At 40.7% G+C, this 18,782-nt stretch overlaps 1 protein-coding gene across 5 annotated transcripts in view; it reads left to right on the top strand.

Moving 5' to 3' along the window:
- Positions 1-4,940: 4,940 nt before the first annotated feature.
- aplp2 (amyloid beta (A4) precursor-like protein 2) overlaps positions 4,941-18,782 on the top strand; it is a 95,635-nt gene continuing 81,793 nt past the window's right edge. For 4 of the 5 annotated variants that reach the window (XM_017722560.1, XM_037539709.1, XM_017722558.2 and 1 more), the window contains exon 1: positions 4,942-5,214. In XM_017722560.1, the coding sequence (XP_017578049.1) occupies positions 5,143-5,214 (72 nt within the window). In that variant the 5' untranslated portion in view covers positions 4,942-5,142. Of the gene's footprint in view, positions 5,215-18,782 lie in introns of all 5 variants that reach the window. The other variant, XM_017722559.2, reaches the window with a different exon arrangement.

Raw genomic sequence — 18,782 nt, 5'->3', positions numbered from 1 at the left:
ACTTGGAATCAAGCAAGTTTCAAAATAGGCAATGAAAAATTAGGCACGATACTTGATACTGGGCAAGATACTAAGTAACTCTAAGTATCTAAGTATCTCTAACTAAGACAAAGAATTTAATAGATATGTTAGAAATATTTAGATGAAATTTAGGAAAGCTCTGGAAAAGGTTTTACTGTCTTATCCTATTCCAGCAGTCATTGGGCAGAAGGCAGGAAACACCCTGGACATGTCCTAATAATTTTGCTATTATCATTATATGAAATAATTGCAAAAGGATGTGGTTATCAAAATATACTGACCAGTCATTTCAATAATTAAATCTACTACACTCTACACCTACAAATCTACACCTACACTCATTGTCCATTTGATGGATCATTCTCGTTACAGATGTGGTGGTGGCGTGTTAGAGTGTATTTTACTGGCACGAGTGGATCGGACACAGCAGTGCTGCTGAGGATTATAAACGCCTCAGTGTCGGTGCTGGACTGAAAATAGAACTTCTTCTTCTTCTTTCGGCTGCTCCCTTTGGGGGTCGCCACAGTGGATCATCTGCCTACATCTTGCCCTATCCACTGCCTCCTCCACTTTTACACCAACCATCTCCATGTCCACCTTCACTACATCCATAAACCTTCTCTGAGGTCTACCTCTTCTCCTTCTACTCGGCAGCTCCATCTCCAACATTCTTTGACCAATATATCCACTATTCCTCCTCAACACATGTCCAAACCATCTCAACCTGGCCTCTCTGGCTTTATCTCCAAACTGCTCCACCTTCACTGTCCCTCTGATCTGCTCATTTCTAATATTGTCCAGCCTTGTCACTCCCAACGAAAATCTCAGCATCTTCATCTCCGCCATCTCTAGCTCAGCCTCCTGTCTTTTAGACAGAGCCACAGCCTCCAAACCATACATCATAGCAGGACGCACTATTGTCTTGTAAACCTTCCCTTTCACTCTTGCTGCTATCCTTCTGTCACACATCAGCCCTGACACCCGTCTCCACCCACTCCATCCTGCCTGCACCCTCTCCTTCACCTCTTTTCTACATTGTCCATTGCTCTGGATGGTTGACCCAAGATATTTGAAGTCATCCACCTTTACGACCTCTACTCCTTGCATCTTCACCTTTCCACCTGCCTCCCTCTCATTCACACACATGTATTCCGTCTTGTCTCTACTCTCCAGTGCAAACCTCCACCTCTCCAGATTCTCTTCCACCTGCTCTCTACTCTCACCACAGTTTACAATGTCATCTGCAAACATCATGGTCCATGGAGCCTCCTGCCTGACCTCATCTGTCAACCTTTCCATCACCATTGCATTGCACCATTGCAAACAAGAAGGGGCTCAAAGCTGATCCCTGATGTAACCCTACCTTCACCTTGAAACCATTTGTCACTCCAACTGCACACCTCACCACTGTCTCACTATCCTCATACATGTCCTGCACCACCCTAACATACTTTTCAGCTACACCTGACTTCCTCATACAGTACCACAGTTCCTGTCTTGGCACCCTATCATATGCCTTCGCTAGATCCACAAAGACACAATGTAGCTCCTTCTGACCTTCTCTGAACTTCTCTACCAACACTCTCAACGCAAAAATTGCATCTGTGGTACTCTTTCTGGGCATGAAACCAAACTGCTGCTCACTGATCTGGACCTCTCGCCTTACCCTTGCTTCAACATCTCTTTCCCATACTTTCATGGTGTGGCTAATCAACTTTATACCTCTGTAGTTACTGCAGCTCTGCACATCACCCTTGTTCTTAAAAATGCGGACTAGTACACTACTTCTCCACTCATCAGGCATCCTCTCACTCTCCAGGATTTTGTTAAACAACCTGGTTAAAAAGTCCACTGCCTTCTCTCCTAAACATCTCCATACCTCCACAGGTATGTCATCTGGACCAACTGCCTTTCCATTCTTCATCCTTTTTAAAGCTGCCCTCACTTCCACCTTACCAATTCTCTGCACTTCCTGATCCACTATCTCTCCCCCCGTTGTCCTCCTCTGTCTCTCGTTTTCCTCATTCATTAGTTCTTCAAAGTACTCCTTTCATCTACTCAACACTCTCTCTCCACTCACTAGTACATTTCCCTCTCTATCCTTTATCAGCCTAACCTGCTGTACATCCTTTCCAGCTCTATCTCTCTGTTTAGCCAAACGATACAAGTCCTTTACTCCTTCTTTACTGTCCAGCCTCTCATCTGTCCAGGGGGGCGCTCGCTTGCATGTTTTTTTTTTGTTTTTGTTTTTTTTTACAAATGAACAATTAATAAATATGAAAACAAGTAAAGTCCACATAATCATAACTTCATTGTTTAATAATATTAGTCCAATTAATAATTATTATAATAACAACACCTATCACCTGCGCCCCCCCCCTCCCGCCCCCGCCCCACCTCATTACTATTTCTCTGTGAGGAACAAGACAACGCCACAGAGTGAGTGACATCTCCCCGTAAAGATGTCTAAAAGGCAGAAGTCCTTTGGTGCCCAGGGCAGAAAAAGGAGAAAAGAGGAGGAAAAAAACAGAGGTAATATAATATGGTGAATTAACCATATGTATGTTGTACAGTAAAAGTTCCCTTCAGAAAAATAGTTACTAGCTAGCAAGTGATAGTGTCAGTTACCCCCTTCCCTAAACTCATTAAAGAAATTTTAAAAGACCCCCCCCCCCCCCATTGTTCACTAAATAAGCAGGTCTTAATCCTCGTTGATTAGAGACTCTCTACAATAAGCAGAAAGTTGTTCTCTGCACTACTTTATCCATCCATCCATCTTCTAATCCGCTTCTCCGTCAGGGTCGCAGGGGGGTGCTGGAGCCTATCCCAGCAATCTTCGGGCGGAAGGCAGGATACACCCTGGACAGGTCGCCAGCCCATCACGGGGCAGACAGACACAGACAGTCACTCACACCTAGGGGTAATTTAGCATGTCCAATCGACCTGACTGCATGTCTTTGGACTGAGGGAGGAAACCGGAGAACCCGGAGGAAACCCACGCAGAGAACATGCAAACTCCACACAGAGAGGCCCCCGGTCACGGAATCGAACCCAGGCCCTCTCTGCTGTGAGGCGACAGCGCTACCCACCACGCCACCGTGCCGCCTGCACTACTTTATGTAAAATCGTTTTAAAATATTTTTTGTGCAACACCTTTATATTTATTTATTGTTATACGGTTATATTTATAATTCATTTACTTTTTATTTGTTTCTTTAATACTGATTTTACTGTTTTACTGTTGTTTTCGTTCTAAAATAAAAAAAAACTCAAAAACATAAAGCTTTGCAGTGTCTGTGTGAGTGTATAAACCTGATGATTGATGATGCAGGGGGCACCAACCAAAATCTCGCCTAGGGCACCACATTGGTCAGGGCCGGCTCTGCACCTGTGTGCACCTCCCTCCACTCTTGTATGTCACCCTGTGTTCTTCCCTCTTCTGAAAATACATGTTCACCACAGCCATTTCCATTCTCTTCGCAAAATCTACAACCATCTGACCATCCGCATTTCTGTCTTTCACACCATACATACCCAGCACCTCTTCATCCCCTCTGTTCCCTTCACCAACATGTCCATTGAAGTCTGCACCAATCACCAATCTCTCCTCTCTAGGGACACCGTCTACCACTTCATCCATCTTACTCCAAAATTCCTCTTTCTCCTCTAACTGACAACCAACCTGTGGTGCATATGAACTGACCACATTAAAAATCACACCAACAACCTCCAACTTCAGGCTCATGATCCTGTCTAACACTCTCTTTACATCCAGAACACTTTTCACAAGCTGTTCCTTTAGGATTATCCCTACTCCATTTCTCTTCCTCTCTACACCATGATAGAACAGTTTGAATCCACCTCCAATGTTCCTGGCCTTGCTTCCTTTCCATCTGGTCTCCTGGACACACAGAATATCTACCTTCCTTCTCTCCATCATGTCTGCAAGGTCTCTGCCTTTACCAGTCATTGTCCCCATGTTCAGAATCCCTACTCTAACCTCCACACTCCTGCCTTTCCTTCTCTCTCTCGCTGCCTTCTAACCCGCCTTCCTCCTCTCCTCTTTGATGGTCTTCGACCTACAGTAGTCCAATTTCCACCGGCACCCTGCTGGTCAACAGCACCGGAGGCGGTCGTTGTTAACCCGGGCCTCGACCGATCCGGTATGGCAATCATATTTGTGATCGACATGATAGTTTTGGCACAAGTTTTACGCCGGATGCCCTTCCTGACGCAACCCTCACCATGTATCCGGGCTTGGGACCGGCACCAGAAGTACACAAAGTACACCCCTAATGGCTGGTTTGGAATGAAAATAGTTTATCAACCAAAATTATCCAGCCAAATCAGTGAGCATAGCCCTTGATAAAGCTTACAGATTCCATATAAACTGATTTCTTTCTTTCTTTCTTTTATTCGGATTATACACAATGTGTATAAATGGCAAGAACAGGTTATGTGACAGCGTAACAACTACCAACAAAATAAAGTTATATAAGATAAAACCAGTGCAGACAAAATAAATAAATATAATGTAACATTTTAGGGGCAATCTACAAGATTACATGAATAAAATAAGCTTTCTTGCATTTTACCTTTCATTGCCCTGAGCGATTCAGAGTAACAGAGTAACTGGAAAAAGGTCTCATTTAAATATATAGTAAATATAACTTATGGTTTTTGTATACTTGGACGTTCCTGGGTGGAGTAAATCACCGAGACAAGATGTGCTCATGTCTCGTCCTTCATTAATATGCCCAAAACAGCATGATTCCCGCAGATTCGAGTTACTTCAGTGAAGAAAGAGATTTTTAGGATCAGACATGTTTTCCGTCATGGCTTCGTTTCCGGTAGTGCCCGGTGCCGCCGTGTGGGGGCGCGCGCTCCTTTGAGCTGAGCCGCAGCTCGCGCTGCATTCCACGAGCAGTGACCGGCGGCGCGCGGTGACGTTCGTGTGGAAAAACAAGCAGCGGAGCGCTCGCTGTCCTCAAAGCAGAGAGCGACGGTTTACCGGAGGACCAAATCCAAGAGACACGCAGTTTTATCGCACTTTCTTAGATTTCTCCCTAAGCCAGCCAGGGACCATTTCAGCGAAGCAGAAGCAGACAAGTCCTTGAAGAGATGGGTTCAGCCCCGGCGGTGTCTGTCCTGATTTTAGGCATCGTTATGCCTAGCCTGGCCGGATACATCGAGGTAGGCTATGGCAGCTTTATTTAAACACTGCGTAATGTGGATGGTTTTGTTTTATTGGCTCTTTGTTAGATACCCGAGACGGTGTACTTTGTTGTTAAGCTTCAAAACGATCTATTCTCTTATTAACAGCGTGTGCCTACGTGGATTAGCTGATTTCCTCGTCTAACGTTATGCGTAGTCTGTATTATGGACTCGTACTACTACATTAGGCTTCAGAGACTGAGACTGACTATGCGCTTAATGTACAATTGATTCAAGGGCCAGCTCATTTGGCGCACTGCTTTTATTTTTACTGTCTACCTTTTTAAATATTTATCTTTAACCTTGCCAGTTTTCAATAAAAAAAAACACAGGTGAATACATGTGTATATATATATATATATATATATATTTGCAAGGGACAAAACAGGACGATATTAAATCAGTTGCTTTTTCTCTAGGAAAGGTTGCTGATCTGCGTGGATTAAATGGCTGTGTGATCGTCTTATCTTGCGTGCGCTCTACTGATAATGGTAGACTCCATTACAGCCTAAGTTACAGAATTTACGAGCCACTGTATCGGTGAACCTGGTAAAGCTATTGAAATGACTCGACAGCCTGTGTGTTGAGCCATTGCTGAACTAGTAACTGACCGAGTCTGAAATTGTGTGAGGGTCGCCCATGGAGTTGGCTGACGTCTCCAGTCTGGCTGCCTTAGTAGAAATCAGGGCCAGCATTCACAACAAAGGAAGCCACCCCAATGATATGGGTATGCTTCAATGCAGAAACACCGGTGATTGTGATATATAATTTGTCGTTTGATCAATCTCTGTGTTGCCTTGTTTGCGTAGCTGCTTTTGTATGCTCATGTTATCACACTTAATCAAACCGTCCCATTTGATCACATTATACACTGTTCCAGAGAGATGCCTGCTCTGCCCTCAGGCACACCTAGTTATTAAACAATCCTTGATAATGAACATGGAGCAAGACATTAAAATGATCAGTATGCTTTTCTTATTGACTTAATCTAGCCTGGGTTTTGGTCTAGAAAATAGGAAACCCAGCATTGTTTATTTTTGGATAACATTAGTGTATGTCTCAGCTTATAGACATGCACAGTTCAGCAGGGCAGATGAAACCTTAGCCGTTACTTGACATGAAATCAATATTCAGACCCTCTCAGATTTCTTTGATGGCTGCATTTTTTCCTCTGTTATAATGGGTAGTGTGATTTCTTGGGTTATCAAATTCTCTATCTCTAAACTCTGTAAATCCATATATATTGGAGGTTAACATTTTCTTCTCCATACTATTGATGTTGCTTATGGCACTCATCTATGCTTGGCAGTAAAAATACAAGTTTGATATGTTGCATGCTGCCAAATCTGTTTTGAGAGTGTTCTGTAAAAACACAAATAAACCTCTGTTCACATTTTGCATCAGTTTAACTCTGAGTTAATTCGAGTTAATTCGGCCATGGTAGTCTTAGATGGTACTTGTGCTTAAAGCATAGTGGATAGTGTGAATACTGGTACTGTGTGAGACTGCTGAGTGCACATTGTCCTACCTTGGTCCTGATTTATGAGCTGACTGAGAAAGTTGTGTAGAGGTGATGTGCAGCCCGCAGCTCCCTCACCCAATATCACAGTCTTGCAATATTGCAGCTGCTCAGCCGTTTCCTGTGCAGGCTGGGCGATTTGCTCCCTGTGTCTAGTTTTGAAAGCTTTGCTAGGTGTCATCTCATCTGGTTCATGACAAACTATTTGTTTAAGACCGTGTCTGTGTTGTAACATCTGAATTGTTTAGTTTGGCTGTTGGTTCTATGAGGTTGGTGTGAGTTTTGGTGTAGTGCTGCTTATTTCCGCAGAGGTTTGTGAGAGAGGGGATTGGTTAGTTTTGTTTTGCTTTGTTCATAACACAAATGATTAGTTATGTTTGGAAGATAGGCTTTGTCTCCTTAGTTATTATGTCGTTTGTTGTATTGGATAGCAAAAAAAACTGCACTCTGAGAGCAAAATGAAGGTCACCTCTATGAAGACCTTTATGCTCTAAACTATTTTGTGATTTAGTAATTCAATCTTAAACACACTTGTAGTATGGGTATGAATAGTGATGACACAGCTAACCCTAACCCTAACACCTGAACACCTTTGGATGAGTGAGTGAATACTTTTGGAAGTATTGTGTATATTAAATCAAACAGTGTTAAAATGTGTCTTGGCTGCAGCCAAGTGATAGGACAGTCCAGTGCATGTGTACAGCAGAGGTTGGGGAGGCGGTACTAGTAGAGGGAGATACTTTGCCAAAGCAGTGGGGCAAAACATAATGTTGTTTGTTATTATGAGAAGTGTAAAGATATTTTTGGTTCATTATGAAACTGCAGTGGGACAAATTCGGCTAAAACAGTGTAAGCAATTAATGGGAAACATTGTAATAGCTGTTTTGATTGGAAATTGAATAAACAAAAGGGTGCTTTCTGACCTTTGCCAAATACTGTATATAAATAAGGGGAAGCATTTTAAAAAACATATGGGAGGTTTTGCATCCAACTTGATTTTTCTGTTGGATTGTACCACGCTGGTATTCCTTTTCTACTAATTCTGTTTACTGCTGAATATTGCTATGGGGAATAGCTGGAATTCTTCCCTTGCTTGTTCCAGCTCACATTACTTTGCAAACAGCTCTTCTGCAACTCTTATTTCACCACAGCATTTCTCCTGCTTCTCTCTGACTGGATAAATTTTAGTCTGTTTAGAAATTGTTGCTCTGTGCTTATTTAGTTCTGATTTAGTCTTGCCAGTATGATTGACAGTAATATGAAGAATAAAAATGCTGTCATGCAAGTGGAAGCACTCTGGGGGAAAGGTACTCAGCCTGTGCAGGCATTGACATGACTACTCTTAATTTTTCCTGTTCTCCTGGATTCTTCTGTTGATTTGACACAACTCTTTTCAGTGCTGAAATTGGTGAGCTGAGTACTCTCTCAAACTTTGACGTTTTCATTTCAGTGTTTTTGTTAAGTAAAATGGGAAGCTATTCAGAAATTGCATGCTCAGGGGAGACTGTAGATGGAGTGCCTCGGTCAGCGAACAGGAGAGGAAAAGCTGTGCTCTTTCAGATTATCCGAACAAGTAAACAATCATGTCTTCTTTATTTGCCATCTTGCTCCAGACAAGCAGGTCTAGGGACTACATTGCGTCTGGCTTGCATTGTCTTTCAGTATCTATCCTCTTGCTGCTCTGCTGCTTTCTGATCCAGAGTGAGGGAGAGAAAGACAGAGGCCAACCAGGATGTAAATGAGGCTCATGATATGACGGGGCCATTGGTGATATCCAGCCTTACAGCGAGTAATCAGAGCCCTCAGCTGCTAGACTGACTTACACATACTTGTACATCACGCACATACAAACATTTCTCCAATTTGCACAACAGTACAGAAATGCTTCTGTCGGTCCCTATGTGTTTATTTGCAAATGTCTGCAGACGCTGATAGCACGCAATGCAAATGAATAGTGTCCCCATGAGCTGAATGTGTCACAGGGCTTTTAGAGGCTGTCAACCAAGCAGGGACAAATGGGTCCCAATCAGAGCCCATTGTGTGGCACTGAATGGGTACGAATAGTATGACCATCATGTGGCCTTGGCAGAGACACACTGTTATGCATGTTTACAAGGATGAAGAGAAAAGGACAGGATGCAGAGAGAAAAAGAGGTGTGGAAAGATACATACAGGGTACAAACCGTTTTTTGAGGATAGAATGTACCAGACATTAACACTTTTCACATCAATCTAGATTTTGAGGCTTTGACTATGAATGAACATTAGCATAATAATGGCCTTAGGCAGCTTTCTAAAGGTAGTGTAGCTACATAATTTAAGTTGTTCTAGCAATGCATTATGGTGACCATTTACTGATTTGTGCCTGTCCTCCCCATGTTTGGACCTTTAAGAAAACTCACAGGCTCATTGTGTTCAGTGAAATAAGCAGTATGACCAGCTGCACCCAGCATTGTTACACATTATATTAGCATCACAGAACAGTGTTTCCTTTAGAGGTTTTTCAGCAACACTGTCAGATTGGACCCTTCCCCTCAAAGGCATAGGCCAAGGCCAACCCCTCTCCAACCCCCTTCCTCTGTCTGCTTCTTTATACCACCCTTTATCAGTAGCTCACCCTTGTTGGCTCATGTTAGCATTAACACATTACAACAAGGAGGTAGCCAGTTTCTTTTCCATTTTTCAGAGCACCACTGCCTGCAGATGGCCACAAAATGTAAAACTGAACTTGAAACCATTGCAAAATAAAGTCAACCCAAGGTGTGTTAAATTAGCCAGTTCAGTAACTATAGTGAAACAACCGTTTCATTCGGCATTTTGACTTCTGCTCTTGACTGTTTGTGCAGTGTTTGTCTACTTCCTGTAACCATCTTTTCAATTTAAAAGCCTTAAGTAGAGTTTTGTAATGCAACTTCATGATGTTTCCGAAAATTCTGAAGCAGTGGTGACAATAATTTTGCAGTGGAAACACTGACAGAAGAGCAGAAAGTTTTCTCCTGTGTAGACTACACAATGTGAATACATACAGTTGCAAGCTTAATGCTGACGTAATATTGGGAATTTCAATAATGTGTTAACAGAATTCTACTAGCAGAACTAAACAGAACTAAAATAATACACTTGAAATAAGTCAAATTTCCTTTCAGCTCTTTAGGGCTCATCATCTTGGCTTTTTGCTTTCTAGCCACATTTTTCTCTTACCACTCCCTAGCCAGAGAACCTGTTTGTAAATTGACCTCTGCCACATTTGGTTCCCCAACAATGGTAAAGGGTAGTGTAATAGTGCCGATCCTCATCAACATGTAAAGCTGGAAAGTTGACATGCCACCAAATAGTAATTACCAGTTGTTTGCGTTCAGGTAGTCATTTTCATTGGTTAATTTTATTACACAAATGGTGTATAATCCCACCAGAATGGATCAGTGACGTCACTCACTGCAGAAGCTTCTTTTAAAGTTTAATGTTAGTCATTTATGAGCAGTATGATACAATAATTGATGTATCATTGATGTATTTACCATTAACACAGTACTCCTATGCCTGGTGTTTACATACTGTCAGAAAATGTGCTTGCTGGTGATTAAGATTGATCAATTGATTTCATACTGTGCAGTCGTGTCTCAGTACATTTTTCCATACAGCAACAAACACCCATCCAAAATCACAACGCCTAGAATTCATAATTTACTGATAGAAAGCCTAGTCATTTGTACATGGGTGCATGCATAAAATAAGGTCCTCCACCTTCCTGCCTACTTTATTCTGACAGGATGCGTGTATCAAAAACGTGTATCAGCGCTACAGTTGAGTATTATAATATTTTTGACAAATTTGACTTTTTGATGCGTATTGAAGTCTTTAGACTTGTAAACTCAGTAGATTTGGAAATCGACATGTTTGGAAGGTTTACAAGGACCATCCAGGCATATCATAATTACAAGTGGCATGATGTTCTATCTGCCTCTGTGGCGGTCACACCTGTCGCAATTGCTCCACCTGTTATCTCCCCTTTGTGTGCAGTTTTACACACACTTTCTGTAGTCACACACACACATTTATATACACACCTGTTCAAACACATGTGCAAACGTGCCTCAATGGTATCTGAGCTTAAGCTTACTGATGTCCTCACCTCTGCATTAAAGCAGTGGTGACATATGCACATAACGCTGTTAAACACTTACCCTGCCATAATCCTCTGATAAACTTCAGAAGTGATTTTCATATGTTTGAAAGCCTAATCCTCAGTTTTCAATTGTGTTGCCAGTCCTCATTTGTGACATTTATCTCCTGCTGTTTCTGCTTGTGTATTTTTCCAGTTTTACTGTGCAGATAAGGCCTGACTGATATGTCCGTTAAACTGAAATTGATGTAACATGCTCTTACGAGTAAGATTGAAAACCCTTGTTAAATATTACAGCAAACAAACTCAGTTGGTGAAATCGAACACAAAAAACACAAAACATATATTATATTATATTATATTATATTATTATTATTATTTTTTTTGTGTCTATCTAAATTCACACTTTTCCTGTTTACCATCTATTTAATGTTATCGCTACACCATGGGGTCTGAGTGTAACACAATTTCAATACTCTGTATGTCCTGTACATATTGTAGTATTGACAATAAAAGCTGACTTGACTTAAAATAGCAGAAATATGTAAGTCAAGGCTGCCCAAAGAAGTTGTGAGTTGTGCTATGGGGTTGTTTGATTTGGCTTGCCAGAAACTTACTGTAACCCAAACAACAGAACAAGAACATGCATGTTTTATACTGTTTAGTAGAGATGTGCTGAAATTGTGAATGTGTGAAATGTTCATATTTTTTTTTATCTGAAAGAGATAAAAGGCTGGGAAATGAAACAAAAAAATATATCTATAAAAAGGGCTAAAATCTAATATAACATTAAAACCTATTAATTTCTTATTTGACCTCTCTTTCCTCTCTAACTTTCCATTACACAGTCACACCTGACATTTTCTCCTCTCCAGATCTTTGTTATGGATGGCTGTGGCATCACTGGAGTTTAAACTCATGATTCAGGGATCTAAATTAATCTCCTAAGACAGAAAAAATGTGGGTACCACAAATCTAAATCTTGCCATCCCTTACCTTTTGCATGTGAATGTTATAATACAAAATATCTTACTGTGAAGAGAATTAATGGATAAAGAACAGGTAATCAGAACAGAACAGAAACCAACCAAAACACGCCTTTCTTAGTGCAACATTTTGCAGTTGTCAACATTGACAAGTGCCAGATGTATCAGTAAAGTAAGCAATATTCTAAAGAGACCACCAACTAAAACTATTGGAGTTTTTTTTTTACCATCATAAATTCTTTTTTGCAGATAGTAGATATTTATAGCTCATTAAAATCACTATCAGTATCTGTAAGCCTTTCACATCAGTTAGCCCCAATACACAAAAGTGTACACTTTATGCAAGAGTGTTAAATTTAGATGACTTGTCAGACAAGCCCTCATTTGCAAAATCTCAATCTCCTGGGCCCTGTATCGCTGTGTGCGCTCTAATTATTCTGCACTTCTTCAGCCAGCTTCTACAGTATGTGTGTATGTGTGTGCCTGTGACACTGCAACCTCCCACAGTGCAGCTCATCCCAAATTTAGTCTTTCCACACTGAAAGATTCTCAGCTGGAAGAAGCAAGGACTTCGTCATTCCATTAGAGAGCCTCACTTACAGCTTGCAGCTCAATAGAAAAATGTGTGGGCTGGGCACTTGCACACACTTGGAGACAGCACACTTTGTCTCCAGCTTTAATTCTCTTCTAGAAAAGTATTCACATGGCATGTTCTCTTGTAAACTTACATATTGTAAAACCTCAGGGAATCTTATCAGATGGCTGAAGTCACTTGACCTTCCCAAACAGCCTTTATGAGATCTGTGCTGTCCCTTACTCTCTCAGAATCTGAGCAACTTTGTCAACAAAAGCAGTCAAGTTAGAGAATGCGTGAAAAGTGTATACTATCTCTAGCTTGGCACTGTCATAACTTTGCAAATCCAGTAGAACTTTTGGCATATGTGTTTTGCAGTTGACTAGCTGCGAACTGAAATACAATGGTGTTTAAAAAAGCATTGGTGTACAGCCCAGAAGAGACTCCAGAGAACAGTATTTTTGCTAAGCACGGAGGCCTTTATTAATGCGGAACTAAGTACTTTATTCATGTAGAAATGCTGCATGAGATGAAACCTACTGCTAGCTGTGTACATTCATGCTGAAATAGTCACACAGGTTAACCTGTGTAGGTTTAGAGAACCAATGACTTTTGTAGGAAAAGACTATTTGACTAGCATGAAAAAGAAATCACAGACTGTTTATTGCGATTTCTGCATCATGAAAATAAAGCCATGTGGTTTACTAACCACAGATATCAAACTAAATTCTTAAATAAAAATGGTAGACTACGTCTTATGTTGAAAAACTCATAACTGTGCAGATTGCAAACAAATGCTTGCTTCTAGCATTTAACGTGGTGAACAATCATTTGTTTCCCATTGGGGTTAAACATTTGTCTGATTCTTACATCAGCATGGATAGGTTTGTGCATTTGAATCCCAGTTTTCCACACTTGTGTGTGCACTATTGAATATGAAATCTACTTGAGCAGCATAGCTAGTTGGGAGTCTTTTAAAGAGGGATGTCAGTCAAGCATGTTTATAACAATATAAGGCTACGCCCAACCAGTTCTACTTTGCCACAATATAGATGTTAGTAAATGTTGCTTTGATGGTTGATATTATAAAACAAAAGAGAAGGGGAGGGCAATGAGCAAGAGAAGATGGTTGACTGTGACTGTTCTTGTTTACACTGAGATGAGCACAGGAATGCAACACCTCCCATCCAGTTCAAAAAGCCCAACACAGCACTGCAAAAGTAACCTTACATGCAGCCAAGCTAGCACTGCAATTGCAACCTTTTCTCACTCTCCCTCCCTGGCAGTTTCTGACCCTGTATCTTCAGCTGTTTATAATAGCCAGTCAGCTGTACTCAGTTATTCAATCAAAGCTTTCTCTGATTACAGTACAAATGAATTAATTTGGAATGGAAGTGAAGTTTTGTTACATTTTTGCCATGTTTTTTTAGGACATGGTCTTGTGAATAAAGTTTTTAATCTATGTTTCATTTGGAAGCATTGTTTTTATCTGGCAATGTTTACAGATTTGACTCCAAAAGTAGCCCATTTTGTCTATTATTTTGTGGATGTTCTTCTTTCCTTCCTTCTGTATTCTGTGTGTGTGGTTTGTGTGTGTGGTGTGTGGGGGGAGTGTTTGTGTGCATGTGCGTCTCTGCCTCCATCAGTAGCTGCTCATGGTCGTCCAGTGACTCATCTCTCCTACATGTGTTCACACATGAATAAAATGTCACCCTTTCTAGCCAGGAGCATCTCTTTGCTATCTGTGCTATTTATTCGTTTAATTATGTTATGTTTATTTGTATCTATGACTATGTCTGGTCTTTGTGTTTGTGAAGGTGTGTCTTTGAGTGATTTTTATTTTGTTTGTTTGGACTAGGAATGTAAATGATAAGCAGATTAACCTGTCAAATGTTGTCAGTTAAAAAGAAAAAAAAAGCAATAAAAACAAAGTTAATGTTATTTAATTTCCAGCAGAACGGCTCTTTTCTAAGCTGGTTTGTCATTTAAGTTGATGAACGTTTTTGAAATTTACGCATGGGAGTACAGTAGGCAGTTAGTTCTGCTAGACAGGCTTACTAAAATAGAAGCACGCAGCTAGAAATAGTGATGTTCAAGGCCACTTTTTAAAGAGCCACAACAGTAGTACCACCACAACAATGTACTACACCAAAAGCAAACCTGTGCAAGCTGTTAGACAACTATTTAGTCCATGTTCTCTCATTATGAGGAAATCACATTTGTTTGCAGAATTGCAGAGACAGATGTGGTGGTCAGCAACAGCTTTTGAACGCTGCTGTGATATATTAGTCCTAAGCTAGTCCTGGCCATTGCATTTGCACCATTGCACCTTGTGTGGCCTAGTAATGAGTGGTAATTATAACTTTATAACTTCGGAATATAGAAATTTCAGTAGCAGTAGTATGTGTGTGTACACACACACACACACACACACACACAAACACACACACACACACACATATATATATATATATATATATATATATATATATATATATATATATATATATATGTGTGTGTGTGTGTGTGTGTGTGTGTGTGTGTGTGTGTGTGTGTGTGTGTGTGTGTGTTTTAGACTGTCAGTATATGCAGTGTATGACAGCTCAGTATGTTAGACTGTCACTCTGCCACATTAGTAAGCGTATCATACATGTAGTGCATGGGAGTATTTCAGTTGTTAGGACTGTACAGCTGCACACACCATCAGTGAGTCATACTGGGAACACCCGGAACGCTGATTTATTCCTCCCTTTTCACTGCATCAAACAAGTACGAGAAGAGAATAAAGGACCGACTCCTATTTAGAACGAAAGAAGGAGGAGGGGTGTTGGAGAGATACAGACTATTCCACCACAGTTCTCAATTTTCTGGAGAATGTGAGTGTGCATGTGCATTATTTGTGAGTGTGCATGTGCGTTATTTAGTAACAAACATCCATAAACATTGCTGCTGACATGACTGGAGCTGATTTAGCCTCATCTATATTCAAGGCATTGACTTTGTAGCCTCTGCTCTGTTGTTTTCCTTGTGAGCTCTTTATTCAAATTCCAGAAGTAAGTCAGTCTCCCTCTAAAAGCTTTTCATTGTCCTTTAGACTGTGACTTTGTTTTGGCCACATAGTTGGGGGGGCAGACCTGCTTTCTGAACTGCTGTCTCCTGGTGCATTTGTCATTTGCCTGCTCCTCCTTTGTGTTCCTGCCTCAGATACGGCTTTGTTTTGCCCTCTTCTTGCAGATGGAGAGGAGTAGGGCCTGGCTGTGTCGACATGTAGGGGTTGATTGGCAGGACTGGTATTGTGGAGCTACTTGGCACAATATGCTGGCTGTGGCCAGAAACAAAAACAGCTTGGCCTCAACATCCACGAACATACATGCGCAAACATGCAGCCTGCTCTGTCAATAGCCTATGTGATTTGCCAGTAATATTGCCACAGTGTCAAGTCTGGCCCAGTGATATATTTGAGTCGAGACAGTAATCTGCAACCTTGCCACATCATTGCACGCCCGTGTTCAACCTGGGCCATCTACAAGGAAGCCGTTCACTATTCAGACTCTGAGACAGCCAGTCATTGGCTGTGCATTTGTAAAAAGCACCAAGTATAAATGTGAGATTGGAAGAAATTATTGTAAAAAAAAAAAACAACAACCATAAAATTCACTTCAAGATTCATTTTAAGATTCATTTCAATTTCACATGTTTGACCTTCAGTGGGCAGTGCAGGAAACCACAAAATGCACTCTGTTGAATCATATTTATATGTGAAGCATCATATGGACCTGGCATGTACCTCACTCACTCTCTCACCTTTGTTTAGTAGGCTGAAGATGCTTCATATGAGTAACCTTGTATAAATGTGCTTGTTTAATTAGAGCCTCTTTTTGAATTTAAATGTGAATATCATCATGAGGAATATTTTGTCGAAAAGACTGAGATTTTGAAAAAGGGATATCTTGTGAGCCTGTAAATAGTTTGAATAGAGGATTTTTCTTTTCTCTTACTTAAAGAAGTTATATAGTCTACAGCGGCTGAGGGAAGCATTAGAAACGAAGCAAAACCATATCAAAGAGGAGAGGAGGAGAAAGTAGTAGAGCAGTATTTTGTAACCCAGTACCCCTCCAGAGAGGGCTCAGTGTCTCAGCTCAGCTGAGGCAGCAGTTAGAGAGGACTGGAGGAAAAGTCATGAGAGAGAGTGATGGATAAAAAGACATTAAGATAGAGAGACAGAGAGAGAGCAAGAGACATTGACTTTGACCATGACGGTCTTGCAAGGACACTGGAAGGTGATTTTGTCATCTTACATTTTATGTTATTTTTTTTTAAATGTCTCAGGAAGGCCGTAAAACCAGGCTGAATTTGCTGACACACATTCTGACCCATTACACTGGATTTCAGCCACATAGCATTTGGGTGCTCAAATTGGTTGGGTTGACCGATATGGGTTACCTGATGAATACTGGCCAGTGTTGTGAATTCATCACAGAAAATCCTGCTGGTAAAGCAGGCAATTTGTGGCTTGTTATGTACTGTAACAGTGTGGGAATTGTGGGTAAACATTTCAATATTTTTCGTGTACATATCTGCTGATGTAGAAATTGATGCATAATGTACAATTCATAAGACTAGAAATTTGGAGTACATTTACCTGGATTAGCATTACAGGGAAATGCAACATTTACTCCATAGGATTGCAGTTACCTAATGTTGACTAAATATTCTGCTCTTGTTCAGTAAATATGACATCACCTAATGATTTGAAGTTTTAGCCAAATTTGTCAGTCTGATGCAGTTTTTTTAGGGGTTTTAGGTATCATCAACCAATACAGAAATGACTCGTGCAACTATTCCTTTTCTCATGATTTCATTGTTTTGTGCTCATAAACCAGCTTTTGAAGGTTATTCTAAGCTTTGAAGGTCCTTAAGCTTAATGCTAAACTTAGAATCATCAACTGCTTTCTTCTTTGATGGCAGCATAGGCTGTAATTATGGGGTATCAGAATTTATAGCTCTTCAGAATTTGGTGTCTGAGTCAAAATGTTCATATGGGTTGGGCCCTAATACACCGAGTGTGTCTATTATCTGCAGTGACACATTAGAAGAAGAGTTCTTTTTCTCTGTTCCTTAATTTGCATCTCATTTACAGAGAGGAGAAATGACAGGGTTAACAGAGCCCTGAAAGAAATATTTTTCTAAAGCTTTGTAATGGGGAGGTAGAAGTGGTATTTAGATGCACATGGAAGTCAGCTGCTTGCTTGCTATCTCAAAAGGTTGCACTTGGGCCCAAGCGCTGCATTTTTAGTGGCTTTTTTTTTAAGTAGATTGTAGATTTGAAGAATTGTATATTGCTGTATATTATACTGTATGTATTACATACTCTCTCACACACACATTCTGCACTTATGTTTTTCCAGATCAGCTATATAGGTCACACTCTTGCCTGCCACTCTCACCTGGAAGCAGTGGACAGGAAAGAACATGGAGTTCCTTTATCATATCTCTGGGAAGAGTGTGTGAGAATATCAACAGAGACCTTGCTGGAGAGTGTGTGAAGTGTATGAAGGGGTTCATATCAATTCATATGAAAATAACAGAATTAAATCGAATTGAGATGCAATATGTATGTATATTTCAATCTTTTCCTCCACCACCATCTTTACCAATAGAAAAACATTTTTTTTTAGCAGTCTAATCATTTCAACAGTAATGGATTAATTAGTGCCAACTCTAATGACTTTATCAGTATGTAAAGACCAGAAAAGCCAAATGCCTGACCTCCTGACCTGCCTTCTGCTATGCTAATTGTCAGATGAAATGATGATCTTTGATTAATTTCAGAGCAGAATCTCATTGCTGACCCTAAGGTCTACCACTTTGTGCTGTTGCCTAAAAAAAATCATTTAATTTGTCATTTGAAAGAACTAATTTCCTTTTGCTCTGTGCATTTCCCTGGCGAGCAATCGAAGTGAACAAAAGCCAACAGAGCCCTGTTGGTACATGTTGAGAGGCATTTGATCGTTAGCGGCTAATTATAGTGGATTCTACACCACTAGCTGGCTTCAGCCCCCCCTCTTTCTATCACTGCCTTCATAAAAATGCCATTGCTACCTTTTCAGAAGCTCATTTAGCACTACGGCTAGCTCAGCTGTTGCTGGTGGTATTTATACGCTTCAGAATTGAGGGCTTTGGTTGTACCGAGGACGTGAATAGCGACAGTGAATTGTTTTGCAACTCAGTGGGGTGAGTTTGTTTTTGGGAGCCATGAGGGGCTTGGGGATTACACTTGGAACACGACTCCCATTTTCCTAATGGAGGAGAGATATGGAAACGCTTGAGGGAAATAAATGTGTT

This window comes from Pygocentrus nattereri, chromosome 7, assembly GCF_015220715.1.
Source record: "Pygocentrus nattereri isolate fPygNat1 chromosome 7, fPygNat1.pri, whole genome shotgun sequence".
Taxonomy (NCBI): Eukaryota; Metazoa; Chordata; class Actinopteri; order Characiformes; family Serrasalmidae; genus Pygocentrus; species Pygocentrus nattereri.
Note: the sequence above shows the minus strand (reverse complement) of the source record. Positions and strands in the feature narration are given on the sequence as shown.